At 46.7% G+C, this 16,563-nt stretch overlaps 1 protein-coding gene across 3 annotated transcripts in view; it reads left to right on the top strand.

Annotated features, from left to right (window-relative positions):
- Positions 1 to 16,563, top strand: part of CTIF (cap binding complex dependent translation initiation factor) — a 147,757-nt gene that overhangs the window by 90,898 nt on the left and 40,296 nt on the right. For 2 of the 3 annotated variants that reach the window (XM_032676105.1, XM_032676103.1), the window contains 2 exons: positions 12,454 to 12,895; positions 14,630 to 14,959. In XM_032676105.1, coding sequence (XP_032531996.1) covers positions 12,454 to 12,895; positions 14,630 to 14,959 — 772 coding nt within the window. The remainder of the gene's footprint in view (positions 1 to 12,453; positions 12,896 to 14,629; positions 14,960 to 16,563) is intronic. The other variant, XM_032676104.1, reaches the window with a different exon arrangement.

The following is a 16,563-nucleotide window of genomic DNA, read 5'->3' as shown; positions in this document are numbered from 1 at the left end:
CTGTTGGAACAGAGGAAAGAGAGAGGAAGAGAAGGAGTTGAAGAAGTTGAAACACCCCTTTCCTTCTCAGTAGGATTTCCAAATCAAATTAATTAGATTTAACAGCACATGGTTCTGAACCCTTGAAACAGCATCTGGAAGTCAGGGGTTTATCCTCTTCCTTATGCTCCTGTCTTGTCCATGCCCTCCTGGGAGCTGATGGGGTTTACTGGAGCCACCACAGGGACTGTCTTTATGGGTGCAGAGGGAACATCCCAAACTCAGTGGGGATGTCACAACCACCCATGCTGAGCAGGTTGCAGAGGAGTTGAGCCAGCTTAGTGGTTGCTATGAAAATCTGCCTCTTCTCTTGAGCAGACTCAGGACCAGTAATTTTTTTCTTTTTAAGGACAGAAGTAAGTCTGGTGGTGTACTTGCCTGCAATGCTGAACAGCGATACTAGCATCTGGATAAATCGTAGTGTTTAGAGTGTAATGATCCAAAAAACTCTTCTAGGCAGCTGAAAGCACCTAAGCAAAGATGGTAAAATAATAGTTGCAGTTCTGCTTAAGATTCTGAAACTTTGCACTGGTAATGAAGGACAGGTCATGTTTTCAGGAACAACTGCACTAAAGGTGCATCTCAGAAAGAAATCATAGAATAGTTTGGGTTGGAAGGGACCTTGACAATCATCTCATTCCAAATCCCTGCCGTGAGAAGGGACACCTCCCACTAGACCAGGTTGCTCCAAGCCCCATCCAACCTGGCCTTGGATACTTCCAGGGATGGAGCAACCACAGCTTCTCTAGGCAACCCATGCCAGGGCCTCACCATCCTCACAGCCAAGAATTTCTCCCTAATATCTAATCTAAACCTGTGCTCCCGTAGTTTAGAACCATTCCCCTTTGTCCCAATCATAGAACACCTCCAAGTAGAAGGATCCCATAAGGATCAAGTCCAGCTCCCTGCTCCTCACAGGACTGCCTAAAACTAAACCATATGGCTAAGAAAGCTGTCCCAGCTGGAGCTGAGCATCCTCAAGAGCGAGGTGAAGATCTCCTTATTGGAATGCTGGTCCTTTACGATGAGTCTCCTCATGGGTTAAGCTTTCATAGCCATGACAGTCCCAGCAGCTGGTACTTGCTGCGCCTGCCTGAGCAGAGCCGGCGGCCTCAGGGCCCAGCCGAGGGGTTTGTTACCGGCAGACAGTTGAGAGACAGATCATCGTTTCGGTTTGATTGTCTCCAACATCACTGGGAGTTATTACACTAAATTAATTCTCCGGGCTGCAGGTCCCCAGGGGAAAATATCGTCTTGGCGGTTTGCTCCTAGAAGGGCTCAGCTGGGTGATTGTGTTACTGCGGCCTAATGAATTACGGCACGCGGGTAATTGCCCACGTGTGTGCGCTGCCGGCCGTGCACACAGCCCCTCCGCCCAGCCAGGAGATAACCCGCCTTACCTGGTGGTTGCCATGCTACCCTCCATCAGCAGAGGGGCAGGAGTTTTTAATTTGCACGCTAGGCGTGCTGGGGCTGGCTCGGGAGGTCCGTGAGAGAAAGAGGAGAGATGTGACGCCTTACGCGAGACCAGGTGACCCCAGGAGAAGTGTGAGAAGAAGAGGGTAGGCACGCAGTGCTGCTTCCCAGAAGTGCTCTCCTCTTCTTAATGGTTTAACTCAATGATCCTAACGTTTCTTTCCCCTTTAAGTGCTGAAACGCTGCAATAAGGTCTCTGCAGAGCCTTCCCCAGGCTGAAGAACCCCAGGTCTCTCAGCCTTTCCTCACAGGAGAGGTGCTTCAGCTCTCTGAGCAATTTTTTTTTTTGGCCCTCCACCCAGGTTTGCCATCTTTATAAAATCTGACCTTCATAAAATTTGACCTTTGTAATCTTTATAAAATCACAGAATTACAGAATGGTTTGTGTTGATAGGGACCCTAATGCTCATCTCATTTCAACCCTGTGCCACGGGGAGGGACACCTTCCACTAGACCAGGTTGCTCCGAGACCTTTCCAACCAGGCTTTGGACACTCCCAGGGATGGGGCAGCCACAGCTTCTCTGGGCAACCTGTACCAGGGCCTCACCACCCCCACAGGATGAATTTCTTGCTGACATTTAATCTAAATCTCTCCTCTTTAAATTTAGAACCATTTCCCCTTGTCCTATGACTATCTGCCTGTGTAAAAAGTCACTTTCTCTTTTTTTAGTAAGCCCTCTCTGGAAGGGAAAACTGAAAGGCTGCAGTAGGGTATCTCTGGGTCAGTTAGGTGTAGGGTGGGCCACAGGGAAGCAGTGCAAGAGCTGTCCCCAGGGCAGACAGCCAGAGATGAACAGTAGAACACCAGAGCAGTGTTTTATCCACCTCGAAACGTTTTTTGGCAGAGGACTGCTCTCAGCATCTCCCCTTTGCCTGCGAGGAAACCGAGGCGGAAGGGAGGAAAGGGGCTGTGTTTGGATCTTCCCCCGCTGCGGACCTTGTGTTGAACCTTGTGGCCACCAGATATGTGTGAACCCCAGCACCCATGAGACTGCCCCTCAGGGCTGCTCTCTCAGCGTCACACGGTGCAAAACACAAGTGACTACGTGATGCTATTTCAGCCGGCCAGAATTGAGGGAAGGAAATATAGCGGCAGGTTCCTCTGCACTAGGAAACCGATCTGTTATTGAAATGGCTTTCTCTTTGGTGGAGTGTTTCCGGCACGGCTCCTCGGCGCTGGAAATGGGTTTATCCATCTACACCTTGTTTTCCAGCACGGGTCCGTGGAGCTGTTGTCAGAAGTTGATTGCTGGAGTGAATATGAAGTGAAATAATCTTTTTCTTTCTCGCGCTTTCGGTCCTCAGATGTAAATGTGTTGTTGCTGGTGATGCCTTGGAATGAGCACTCAGGGCTTCCCACTGCCAAATTGCTCCCCGAAGTACATGGCAACTGAACTCAGAGATAAGGGCAAGCACATGTTGATGCTTTAGATGGATATAAGAAAAAGGCTTTATGGTATCCCCTGTGTCACATGATGTCTTTCCATGAGACCCGGCCCAGCTGAAGAAACCCAGTAGCACTTCAGTGGTGTGGTTGCACCGTTTGGGTGGTGATTTCCAGTTTTTGGCCATGACAAGTAGCCAGCCTCTCAGCAAAAGACCAGTTACCACCCACTCCTTCTCTCTCCAAGTCCAACTGGGGGACGTTGGCCCCGGAGACCTGGGAGGGAACAACGTGCTGAAGCTCTGCAGGGCCTCCTGGCATGGTCAGTGTGTGAAGAAGTTGCCAGCTCAAGTTGTTTGGGCTCTTGTTGCAGAAACAATTTTTCTGTCTGACCCCAGTTAGCAACTGATGTTTGCAAAATAAAGAAGTCAAGGCACTGGAAATACTTTCCATTCCGGCTCTTGTCTCAGCCCAAAATATTAGTATTAAAAATATTGCATCTATTATATGCAGCTAATGTCTTTGCTGGCACATAAATCACCCAGGGATTTTTCATCTCCATATTAAAAAAAAAAAAAAAAAAGCTAACTATGCTCTATTTTTGGATATTTGTTAACTGTTTTGTTTCCATTTATCCTGCTAAAGCCACAGCAGTCTGTCTCCAAGGGACCATCTGTGGGAAAGAGAGTCCCTAGATTGATTTGGAAGGTGTCAGGGTCATTGACAGGCATGAAGGCGCTGAGTCTCTGCTCTTTCTCTGATAATGTCTTTATTTAGCGTGACAGCCTCCGGGGCACGAGTGGACAACAGGCTTCTTTCTTTCGTTTAAACTAACATTGCTCCAGCCATTCCCAGCATTGTGCAGATGCTATGGATCATCCTAATTTCCTGATTAAAGCTGGGGGTGCTGGTCCCCAGGCAGCAAGGACCAACAGCTACGTGACACTGGAGCTGCAGAAGGTGACCCAGCTCTGTGCCTCGCCCCCAAGCAGTGTGTTCCCATGAAAACTGATGAGTGGAAGCTTATCCAAGAGAAAGTAAATTCTGTGAGTGAATCAGACCCTGACAGAGCTCAGCAAACCCATGAGAGCGTTAGGGATAGCATAAGGAAGGAGGCAGGATTTGGGTCAAGAGTAGACAACTCCTCCTGTTGAATATGACTCTGCTCATTGCCAGGAGCTAAAAGACCTGTAAAAGTCCCTTCCAACTCAAATCATCTAGGATTCTATGAACTCTTCTTCTGACAGTGGGACAGAGCATTTGGGAAACAGCTTAGGATTGTCACTGGGTTGCAGTAAATCGATTTCCAGATTAATCCTGGCTCCCAAAACTCCACACTAGATGTTATAGCCTGCCACATCATTTTTAAAGAATTTTATTCAATGTGTTTGACAAAGGCTTCTGACACACCTAAGTCCAAAGCATCTCTGCAGCTTGGGTTGGTGTTTTACTGGACCCCTGCGTCGGAAGTAATTGCTTGCCATTGACTTTGGGTCATCTCTGGACAGCTGTCAGGAGATCCTGTCAAATCTTGCCCTAGCTCCTACGGGAAAGACATTTATTTCTTCACTAGAAAGCACTGGTATAAATAGGATATGGAAAAAAAAAAAAAACAACTAGGATGTCTCCTTGCTGCAGGTCAAAGAGTCACAGAGGTCTGAAGGAGGACAGCTGAACACAAAAGGCAGCAGGTGGGGTCTCATGGTACTATTTAGGATGTGTCTTGAGGGTTAGGACCGTGGAGGGATGGTGGTGGGCTTTGTCTGTGCCTGGGTTTAAAGTTTATGTGCATCTTGTCTGTGCATCTTGGCATGGGTTTAAAGTTTATATCTCTTGGAGGATTATCAGATCTCAGGATAACTGATCAGCCTGGGTGTATTTTTAAAGGAGGCAGCCTGGAGTCTGAAGTATAAGCTCTTTTATTGCAAAGTAGTAAAAGATTAATCTATATTCATTCAAGTCACATTCTTACCAGTAGTCCAGGGTCCATTCGTGTTTGGGAAATGTTATATGCTGTGGTTGTGTCTTAATTTAAACTATTTCATCTAAACTGGATTCAGGTCTTTGTCACCGTCTTTTCCAATGGTTTTCATGTAGTTTTTGCAATCATGTTTACAGTACACTAAGAATGCAACAACATAATTCCAAGTAATGTAGTTTATGAAGAGAACCATTTCCAAACAACTTCTATGTGAAATCATTGCAGTGATTTCTACACCAGTCTGGGCATTCAGCCTTGAAGTCCAGGGGGTGCCTTCCTAGCTGGTTGCCCGCTCTATGCAACAAGGGCTTCCATCTGGACATCCCTAATGATTTGTGGGAGATCCAGCAAAGCATTAAAGAGCTGGTTTGGAGCTATCTCACATGCCATCTGTACTTGGGATGTCTTTCCCAAGCTGGTGTTGCGAAACAGCACTTAAATTCCTCCTGAAGATTCATTTCCATGAAGCTTAGAAGAAAATAGCTGACTCAGGCAGCCTGTGCAGCCAAGCATTTCAGCGTGTGAGGGCTTTCCATTGGACTTCAGCAGTAGACACAAGTTTGCTCTTCAACGCTTTTGAGTCTGTTCTGAGGGATGTTGTGCCATGTCCTTCAGCCCAGCAGTGCTGTCTCTGCTCCTGCAGCACAGCCTGGACTGGGTGTTCGTGTGCTGGTCCTGTGAATGTCTCACCCATCGCTGTGGTGGGAGAAGTTCTTCATTTATCCATTTGCTTGAGAGTCAATGGGGATTTTGGATGTACAAGACATAGAATAGTTTGGATTTGGAAAGACCTTTAAAGGTCATCTAATCCAATCCCCTTCCATGGGCAGGGTCACCTTCCACTAGACCAGGGTTGCTCAGAGCCCTGTCTAACCTGACGTTGAATGTTTCCAGGGATGGGGCACCCACCACCTCTCTGAGCTACTTGTGCCAGTGTTTTACAACCCTCATTGTAAAAATCAGTGCTCTTGGTTTATAGTGAGTCTAATTATGATGTAAAGGCCAAACAAAATCATCTTTAACAAACAAAGGTAGATGTGATGTCCAGGCACAAGGGAGAGCTGTCACCACCAAGAGACAAGAGAAGTTGTGCCCATGTAGGCAGCTCACATGAAGGTTTTGTAATGCTTTTCCCAGCAGCCAGAGGCTGTGAGCCTCATCAAAAACATCTCTACCCCCATAACGTTGTTTTTGTTGGCTGTGCTTGTCTTCTGGAGTTCACTGTATGTTTTCAAAGATGCACACATGTAAGACTTAAAGCATGCTCTTCATCTCAGCTGTTCAAAGGTGGTTCTAAATCTTGATCACCACCATTTTGGCAGGTGGATTTTCTACACTTCCAAAATGCTGTGTCTGTCCAGACAGCGTGGGCTTAGTCTAGCATTTGGGGTGGCCTTTAACCCTAGTGACAGAAAGGCATGAAAGAAGTGTGAATAATTTCATTTTTGTTCTCAGGAGTGGACATGACATCTTGTTCCCTTCTCATCTGGGAAAAATGCAAACAAAAATGAAAACTGGAGCCAAGTGAAACCAGTTTGAGAGAGAAAGCCGAAGGGAGAACACACACAAATCCTGTGTTCTTCATCCTTGGAGCTGTTGGTTGTTGCTTTCTGTGGGGTTTTGAGGTTTTTGATTAAATTGTGTGGAACTGTCAAGCTTATTTGAGTGTTTCCCACTCTCAGACACAGCAAGGATAGAAAATGGCCAGAGCTGGGCTGTGATGCACTAAAGCAACTAATAACAACTGAGTTATTATTATACATGCACGTGAAACATCAGAGCACCTTTGATGGAGGTAGGTTTGGTGAAGAATACCTTTGGGGGAAGTCAGGCCTTTTTCCTTGTTATATTAACAACAATATTCCCCAGACCTCCAGGACCAGTTTTAGATGTTATGAAATTTCACCAGCTCCTCACTGAGATCCTTTAGGCCATCCAGTTTGGACCACAACATCCCTTAGGTGCCCAAAGCCAGTGATGATGAGTGTTTTTGACCACAGCAGTACTGCCATGCCCAAACCTCTCCAGCAGCACCTGCCTGGGGGTGCCAGTGCAGTTATTTATGGAACTGCATCACACAGAGTGAAGCAGCTGGTCTGGCTGGAATATACTTAGTTCAGAAAGGCTGGGCCTGGACAAATTGGTTTATTCAGGGAATGTTTCAGAGGACTTTGCTTCTTCCTGCCCTTTCCCTGCTGAGGATGAGTATCCTGGGCAGCTAGCTATTACAGCTGGGAAGAAACCACTTGCTAAATTGTGAATTTGACTCAGTGGTGACTCTAAGGGGTTTCGTTTCTTTAATTTCCCTCCCTGAATGGAAAGTTGTGGTGGGATTTTCAGAAGGGAGGTAGAGAGCGGTGGCCTGTCATCCCACAGATCCAACCCCATCAGTTCTCCATTTTCAGATACAGCTGCTGAGTTCCTTGGGGATGCTCTGAAACCCCAGCTTTGAGGGGTATCATGAATAAGTGGGATCTGGTGCCCTCATGAGAGTGGAAGATCCCACACTGTCCATTTCTGCAGCAGATCCTGGAAGTGTTCAAGGCTGGGTTGGATGGGGTTTGAAGCAACCTGGTCTAGGGGAATGGAACTGAATGATCTTTAAGGTCCCTTCCAAATCTAACTAATCTATGATTCTGTGATCTTAATCTGTCCCTTATAACAGCAATTGCTGCTTAGTGTTAGGCAAGTGAATAGCAAAGCTGATCATGAGATACTTCCAACACTTAGCATTATATTCCTGTGCATCCTGGCACAGAGATGAGACCCTGTCTGGGCAGAGGAAAGGGTGGAGAGAAACTTATGATCTGCCAAATGCAGTGAGGAATGTTTTCTTTCAAGCTTCAGAGGGATGAAGGGGATAGAGAAGGTTTGACCTTGACCACATCACTGCTCTTCATTCTCAGCCTCTTGCCTAAGTGGCTGCAAGTCCACATTAGTTCGTAATTGTTGGATGGCCCTGGCCATGCCCAGCAAGTATCAAGCTTTGCACAAAAGCAGGACTAAATTAGAATTTCTCCTCTGCAAGGAGCTTATAGTGTCCTTGAAAGTTTGTCCCATGGGAGAGTTGCCTGGGATTGGGGGCAAGCATGGTGTTCAGACAGGTTCTTCAAAGGCAGGAACCAGCATGTCGAGAGCACCCAGTCCATAAGTCAAGGAACAGGATCTCAGTCTGTCTGGCCATACAAGGTGCTCTACATCATGGGGGAAGTGTCTCGAGCGCCACTGGAAATGTACAGAATCACAGAATTGTTGAGGTGGGAAAAGACCTCCAAGACCATGGAGTCCAACCATTCCCCCAGCACTGCCAAGGCCACCACTAACCCATGTCCCCAGGTGCTACATCTCCAAGGCTTTTGCATCCCTCCAGGGATGGGGACTCCACCATTGCCCTGGGCACCCTATGCCAGGGCTGCAGAACCTTTTCAGTGGAGAAATTTTCCCAGTATCCAAGATGAACCTTCCCTGGTGCAACTTGATGCCATTTCCCTTCATTGTGCCACTTGTTCTCTGGGAGCAGAGCCCAACTCCCCCCCCCCCCCCAGCTCCCCCCTCTTGTCAGGGAGTTGCAGAGCCAGAAGGTCCCCCCTGAGCCTCCTTTTCTCCAGGATGAGCCCCCCCAGCTCCCTCAGGCACTCCTCATCAGACCAGTGCTCTAATGTAACTCCTTACCTAGTGTTTGTAAGAATTGCCAAACCAAATGTCCATGCAACCACCAGGAGAATGTAACCCCGTGTTGTCCTCCAGCTCTCCACATGCCAGACAAATGGCTGGGGCTCTTGGAGGACTTGACTTGCTTGGAGGGGGGATACAGGCAGGGCTGACAGGACAGAGCAACTGTGTTTTAGACCACAGCTGTCCACGTGTCTGGAGTTATTTTCCCCAGCCTTGTGCCTTCCAGCTCCTTTCCTTGGGAGCAAACGATGTAGTAAAAACTTGCAGGAATCCTGTATTTCTGAGCATGTAGGCTGGTAATCACTGAGACAGCTGAAGCCTTAGATTTGTTCACATAGGCTTCTCCAACAGAGCAGACATTTGTCAGATCTAAATTCTGTTGAAAGGTATCTTGTTTAGTTAATTAAATAAAAAAATGGGTGGAGAAACAATAGCAGAAGCAATACCATCCTATTTCCAGCTTGGCAAACCTGTCTCCCCTTGGTTTTGACTACTTTTCCAATTTCTTTGTGTGTCTCAGTTTCTATGATGACTGATGGCCAAATCCTCAGTCCCACTGAAGTCGGGGGAGTTTTGAAATGAATTGGAATTTGGCCTTTGAAGTGAAAATAGCTATTTAGTGTTAAATGGAGTCAAGAGATAAGAGGCCTAGATTGTGCTGTGTAGATATTCTTTCTCATAGCTGAAGTAGGGCCCCCTGCAAGGCATGCACAGCTAAGGAGCAGAGAAGGGCAGGGGAAGGATTTCCCAGTAACTGCGGCATTTTTCTGGGGTGAATTCTTGCTTTTCTTGGAGATGTTGCTGTGTGATTCAGTCTTCAGCAGTTCCTCCCTTCAGCATCTCAGACCTAAAAGCCTGGGTTGGGAAGTGCCTTTGTGTTCCTACCTGGTCTGGTTCCCTTGACATATCACTCCAAGGCACCATCTTGGGACAACACCTCAAGCTGCCATCTGTGCACCTACATTCCTGCCCTTGGACAAGCACAAGGTTGTTTCCATCAACAACCCACAGTGGGTGCATGGTGGAGTGCCCAGGTCCCCCTCTTGCCCCTTCCTGGAGCCCTGTGTGTCCACAGCTCCTTGGTCACACCTGAGAGCAAGGACAGGTCATCCCAACCTCCCAGGCTTTGAGGTGCTGTGCAGTCAAAAAAACTTTTAAGGTCTGGGCCCCGTTCTCCCTGCTTTGGCTCTTCTTCCCCACAGATCCTATTTCTTCTTGGCTTTTCTTCTTCACTGGGGTGTTGGGAAGATAAAAGCACAGAACTAGTCTTTGCCTGAATGCTGGATGATCATCTACAGCCCTGCCTGCTGCCAAGTCACGGACATTGCTCCTTGTTTGCCATTCTCCTTCCTTTTATTTCTTGCATTTTTTTTTCCCCAGGCTTGTTTAACTCTGATATTTTCCATCCTGTGGTCAGTGACTGCAGAGCTTTGGTCTGTTTGCTCTGCCCCTTGCCATGGGGGTATCACCTCTTATCTGTCCTGTACAGGGATGGAGCTATCTGTCCTCCCCTGTCCTATTGCAGCAGCCCCAAACTGAACAATCTTGCACATTCCACATTGACTTAACTGGTTTGGGGTTTTTTTTTTTAATCTTAAACCTTTTTTTTCGTTCACGGCCCTTAAACACAAAGGGTTTGGCTTATAATATCGCTATGTCTTTAGGAAAAAAACTGTCCCTGCATGCATTTCTTGCAGGAATTTGCAGCAGCATTTTAGTTCCCAGCTCATTTTCCATGCATTTTACCTTACTTCTGCTGAAATTGAAGCCATGTCTGAGTGCAACTTTTATAATTTCTGTGCAATATTTACAAATTAAATACAGTAGCAGACTGTCTGGCTTATAACCCAAGACTTGAAGTGCAACCAAACAGTTAAACCTCAGATGTTTTGAGAGAAGAGCAAAACCGCAGAAAACAAAACTCTTGCACACTTAAGCTTGTGAGGGCTTAGTAACAGATAAGGGTTTTAACTAACTTTTATTTTGACATTCCCTTTTAATAAGCGTTGCTCTTTACAGAGTGGTTTATGTGATTGCATTACTGAGAGGAAACAAAGAAATGCCAGGAAAACTTGATGTGGAGGATCTGTACTCATAAAATGCTTGTAAGCTCCAGAAAACAGGAAAGCTTTTCCCATCTAATTTTCTTTTTTTGTTGGGGTTTTTATTTATTTATTTATTTGTTTGTTTGGGTTTTTTAATGCTCTGACATTCAGCTTGGAAAAAAAAAAAATCCAAAAAACCCACACACTGAATATCTCAGAAAACCGGATCTGGTGGTCTGAGACTAAACACAAATTCCTTCCACTGCCACGAACAAGCCTCCTCGTCCCATGTTTGCCAAACATGAGCCCTCATTCTTTATGGTTAAAAGCCAGTTGGCCTCAGAAAATAGGTTTTAACTCCTGGGGATGCCAAGGAATACAGATTCCTTGGGAGATGGCTTTGGCAGGCAGGGTTGGAGGCTGTTGAACCGCTGACCATTGAAATGTATTTGTGAATGGCTGCTTCCTTCATCCAAGCGCCCTGAGCCGAGCTGTGCCAGTGATGAAAATAAAGTTAATTGCTGTGGGATGGGTTTAAAATAAAAGCTGCTATTTATCTGAATGGAGGTGAGGGTTTGGGGTAAGGGATGAAGCTGAGCAGGGGTTTTATGGCTACAAAACCAGTACAGATGCAGACTGCTGTGGTCACCGCAGCACTCACAGTTGTTTCCCTGTTCCTGGGGATGATCCTGGGGACATGTCCTGTGCCACCCTCAAGCACTGCTACCAGCAGCCTTGTGAAGAGCCAGGCATTAAAACATCCCACGTGCTCCGAGAGCCAAGACTGAGTGTTAAAAAGGCCGCAAGCAGTCAGGGAGCTGCAGGTGTGCATAGGGTAACCCTGCATCGTCTCGGGGGAAGGCAGCCACTGCCAGGACCATCTCCATCTTAGCTGCATCCTTGATGATGGCATTTCAGCTCTGCCTTCTTCACTGGGGACAGCCACGCTGCAGCCTGTTTGGAAATCTGAGATGTCTGAGGCTGCCAAAGCATTTCTTCCATTTGACTGTTGTTTTTTTGGAGACCTGCCATCTCGGCTACTGGTTACAGCCAGCACATAGGGGCTTGCTCACTCCTTCTGAAACATTGCAGTCTCTCGAGTAAACCATTTTTTGGGCAGTTCCTCCTCTTTGTGGTTGTTGAATTTCCATGTTATCCATTTGGAGCTCTGTGCATGCAGCCCTCCATCTGGAGGTTGTGGTCCTGCCTCCCCGTGCTGCCAGAGCCAAACATGGCCCTCATCTTCTTCAGCCACGCATGTGTCCTGTCCCATTGTAGCAATGATGAAGGACAGGCATAAAGTAAGGCCAAACAAAACCATTTGGTGTGGGCAAATTACCAGTTTACTTTATAATTTGCTTTTTAGTTTATTTTTTCCCACCCAGAAATTTCAGATACACTTAAAATGTTTCCCTGCAAACCCATGCAGCAGTGTGCCGTGTTGGCAGGCAAGAGGAGCAGGTGACACTGGTGTATCCAGGTGTATCAGGAGCTCCTTAAGAATTCAGAAAAAAATAACTCCTGGTATTTCTAGCCTACCTGACTTCCTGCTGCTCAGCTGGGCTAACCAGTTTTTCCCTGGTTAGTGTGGAAGGAACACAGAAACCTGGGGAAGTTTTTCCTGGGAACCAAAGTCGTGTTATCTAACTCAAGAAAAACTTCCAGCTGAAATACGACTGTTGACTGAAAGAGGTTTAGAAGCATGAGTTGGTGGTAGATTGTCAGATGCCAAGAAATTGGCTCCCTCTTTGTGGTCCCCTGCCAAGGGCCGGGCTGTCTGGTGGGACAGATGTGATGACCAAGCAGAACCATGGAGGAATAGATGAACTAAAGACTTTCTTTGACTTTCCAGGCGACAGCAGAGACTTCCCAGCGGGAACAAGTCTCAGCAGCACGCGGATCATCAGCAAGGTGGCACCAAACATAACAGGGACCACCAGAAAGTCTACCAAGGAGGCCAGGCCCCCCACTCCTCAGGTAGGACGGGCCACCACGGCTACAGCCAGAACCGGAGATGGCACCACAACCAGAAGCACTCGCCCAACGACAAAGAAACGCACAGAAACGCCAAAGAGACTGAGAATCTGAAAATCGAGGACACCTCCGCCTGCACGGTGCACATCCCCACGGAGGCACCCCGAGGCCCAGAGGCTGTGGAGAAGCAGCCTCAGCAGTACACCCCGGAGTCGGAGACCAAGCGGAAGGACAGTATTCACGAGCGCATCGGGGAAAGACCCAAGATCAATCTGCTCCAGTCTTCCAAAGACAGGCTGCGGAGGAGACTAAAAGAAAAGGTATTATTTCTTAGGGGAACCTCGAGTTTCTGGTTTTTTTTGAGAGTCTGGCTGTTGGCCATTCTCCACACAAAGGGTGGGGTGGGCTCGAGGGACCGTCCCATCAATGCACCTGACTTGCCTTGATCTCCGGGTGTCAGCGCTTCTCATGAGGTGTCTTTGTGCTTCTTCAGGAGGCTTTTTATTGACACAATTAAGGCTCTGTGCTTGACTTCTTGGTTGAGGTTGCTGCCAGCTTGAGTTCTCCAAGGACTGGGAACTCTGCTCCTATCCATGAGGGAAGGCTTCCCCCTACCCTTGGGGAAGGGTGCACACACAAGTTCCCTCTTGGTCTGCAGAGCTCATCCACTTTGCAAAAAAACATCTAAAAAAGGCAATTTGTCTGTCTGCAAGTACAGAGCTAAATCCCAAGCTTTGCCTTTTGAGTGCTGAATAGTTAGTTGGGCTCCGGTACTTTAAAGTTGATATCCATTTATCTCTGCAATGAATTGAAATGCCCTTATCTTTTCCCCCTTCCTTCCAACAACCCAACAATAACAAAACTATTGCATGCAAGTGACGGAGGAGAAATCCTTTTTGGAAACAATATTCAACCACAGATTTCTGAGGAATTTGGAGATGATATCTCCATTTGCCCCCTGTGAAACTCAAATTCTTGAGATTCTTTTGCAAGGCTGGAAAATGCATCTGAGAGGGTATCTCTAATGAGATTTCCAAAATGCAGAGCAGAAATAACATGAACACATAGGATTCCATGGGAGTGCATGCTGGAAATTTATACCTTTGATGCATGAGGATTTACTATTTTTGTATGTGGCATGGGGAGGAGGAAGAGATTTTGTTAGTTATTTTTATGTTCTTTAAAGCAATGGGAGTATGGCAGAGACCTTCAGTGTATTCATATTAATGCTTTTCTTGGGAATTTAGAGTCTCATAAGAAACACACACATAAGCACCCACTCTTGGGTGGGTGTCATCAACACAACCAGCCTCCTGATGGGAGGTTTGGACAACTCCAACTGGTTGGTGTTGGTGTTGGTGTTGGTGTTGTCCAGAAAACTGCTACAAGTTTGTATTGCATAGCACATTGTAAGACTGAGGCGGAGGTGCAGAAGGGAGCAGGCCAGAACAAGTGGGATGCAATGCCTTACACTGGGGAGAAGGAGCAATGCATGATAAAATGTTGAAAAGAAGCAGTAATTTCTATGGTAATGATGTGAAGTGAAACGTGTAACAGCCAAGAGATGGAAAAGCTGAGAGTCTTTCGAATGCTGATGTGACATCTTTGATCTCAATTTACATTCTTAAATATATATTAAAAAGCAGGTATTTTTGCAGGATTGTTGTCTGAGAATTTTGCAAACATCAGTGCACTTTCTAAGTAGAGACACAAAAAATGTCCATTATCATGATGTCGTAGACACCAGAAGCTGGTCCAAGATGCCAAAGCCACTCAGGGCATGCTGGCTCAGGACCTTCAAGGACATCTTCTCCCTGAGGCAAGGGGGAGGACTTTGGGATGGAGTGCTGTGGGAAATGAAGAAAGAGAACATTTCTGGGGCAGGATTCATGCGCTTGTAGCTTTCAATGCTGAGATTATACCATCGTGCTGCTATAAGATGCTTTGTCTTTTCTCTTTTCTCTGTCTGTTTATATGTCTCCCCTATCCCCTTCCCCCTTTGCTGCTTGTGCAAGGACAAGGGCTGATATGTCTGTTTTTTCCTTGTGTAACAGACGCCTTGTCTTTCCCTTTTCACGGACCAGGACGAAGTTACGGTGGAAACCACCGACCCTGAAAAGAATAAAATGGACAAACTAATTGAAATTCTCAACAGCATGAGGAACAACAGCAGTGATGTTGACTCCAAGCTCACCACATTCATGGAGGAGGCCCAGAACTCCACCAACTCTGAGGAGATGCTGGGCGAGATAGTCAAGACCATCTACCAGAAAGCGGTGACGGACCGCAGCTTTGCTTCCACAGCAGCCAAGCTCTGTGACAAAATGGCCCTTTTCATGGTGGAAGGAACCAAGTTCCGGAGTCTGCTCCTCAATATGTTGCAGGTAATGAGAAAAAATTAGTTGGTTAGATGCCTGCAGCATCACCTCACCTGGTCTTAACCATCTGTTTGGAGCTGAGCTGTTTCCAAATTCCCTTTGAACCCAACTGATGAGAGGATGGAAGCGTACCTGCCATTTTGTCTGTGGTTACCATAGAAAATGTGGCACTGAGGGCATTGTGGAGTTGCTCTTTGTTCCTATTTCGTGAACTCTACGTGGAATTACAGAATCTCACGACAGGGCCCATCTGTGAAATGAGTCAGTTGCTTGAGGCAGCATCCCCATGGCATGAAGAGAAGTGAACTGGGAGGGTCTTACAATGTGGGCTGTTAGAGTGGAGGGTCCATCTCAGCACCAGCAATACCAAGTTAAGTCATGGTCCCTGAGTGGGCCATTGGTTGCATCACCTGGCTGAAGGGCTCGCTCTTGGTTTCTGGTTGCAAACAAAACTGGAGTAATTTGTGTCTTCACTCATTATTCTGTGTGGCTTGTTTACTGATGTCTGCAGAGCTGGTTGGTTGTTCTGCTCCTAAACCATCAGTGACAGCAAAGTTGCAAGGGGGCAGAAAAAAAGCAGTGGCTCTGATAGCTGGTCCATGAGGTTAATGGTTGGACCTGATGTTCTTGGAGGTCTTTTTCCAACCTAGATGATTCTCTGATAGTGGTGGATGATGGGGGAAAAAGGCTGTCTTCAACTGCCCCATGGTCTGCTGAGAAGAGCATTTTTTACTGTAGTACCACCATCAAAGTGGGGGTTGTTTTCTGGGAACCTCCAACTTTCTGCCTCTGGAGATAGAGTTGAAACCATGAATTTCCATCCTTAATTTAATGTGCATTTCCATTGGCCATTCCCCCATACACACACATCTCATCTGGGGGACATACAGAGCTCCAGTTTTTTGACTCATATTTCTTGCTGCTGTTGTTGGAGATCCTGTCTTGGATGCTGTACCTGGCTTTCTGTACACTGAGTTGGCCTTTGGGCATCACAGCAAGCAGGAAAATAAGGAACAAATTAAAATTATGAAAATCAATATTTAATGAAACCTAAGATAATTCTACAAAGTTTCTGCTCCAGTTTTGCTTCTGTCATTGCTCTGGGTGTGTATCACTCCCTATGCCCACTCCTTCTCTTCTCTGCCTTGCAAAGCCCTTGGGCAGCACACAAACCTGCCCATTGCCTGTACCAGGTGGTGATTTTCTCTAGATCACTTTATTTCCAAAGCTATTATAAATCAGAATGAGACAAATTGCAGTCAGAATCAGTCCCAGATTTAGCAGCAAAGAGGCTGGAGGGAGCTCTAAACCCTCTGTACATCCCACTCTTCCCATATCAGGTCGTTCCTGTGTCTCTTCCTGTTTGGTTGAGCGACCTAAGAAATCCAAAATAAAGTCCGAGAATGACGGCCAGGGGCAGCAGGGTGTTGGCAAAATATTGAGGCTGATGAGAGTCCTGGGTTAGGGAGGACTCTTCCAATTTGCTTTATTCTCTTGTCCCAGCATTTCCACCCATGCCAAAAGACTCAGTAAACTGATTTGTACTGCAGCATCATGGGCAAGAATGAGTGCATTCACATTCAACTCTTCACAGGATGAATGCAGGAGAA

The sequence above is a fragment of the Chiroxiphia lanceolata genome, chromosome Z (assembly GCF_009829145.1).
Source record: "Chiroxiphia lanceolata isolate bChiLan1 chromosome Z, bChiLan1.pri, whole genome shotgun sequence".
Taxonomy (NCBI): Eukaryota; Metazoa; Chordata; class Aves; order Passeriformes; family Pipridae; genus Chiroxiphia; species Chiroxiphia lanceolata.
The sequence above is the reverse complement of the archived record's forward strand: the minus strand, read 5'-3'. Positions and strand labels throughout refer to the sequence as shown.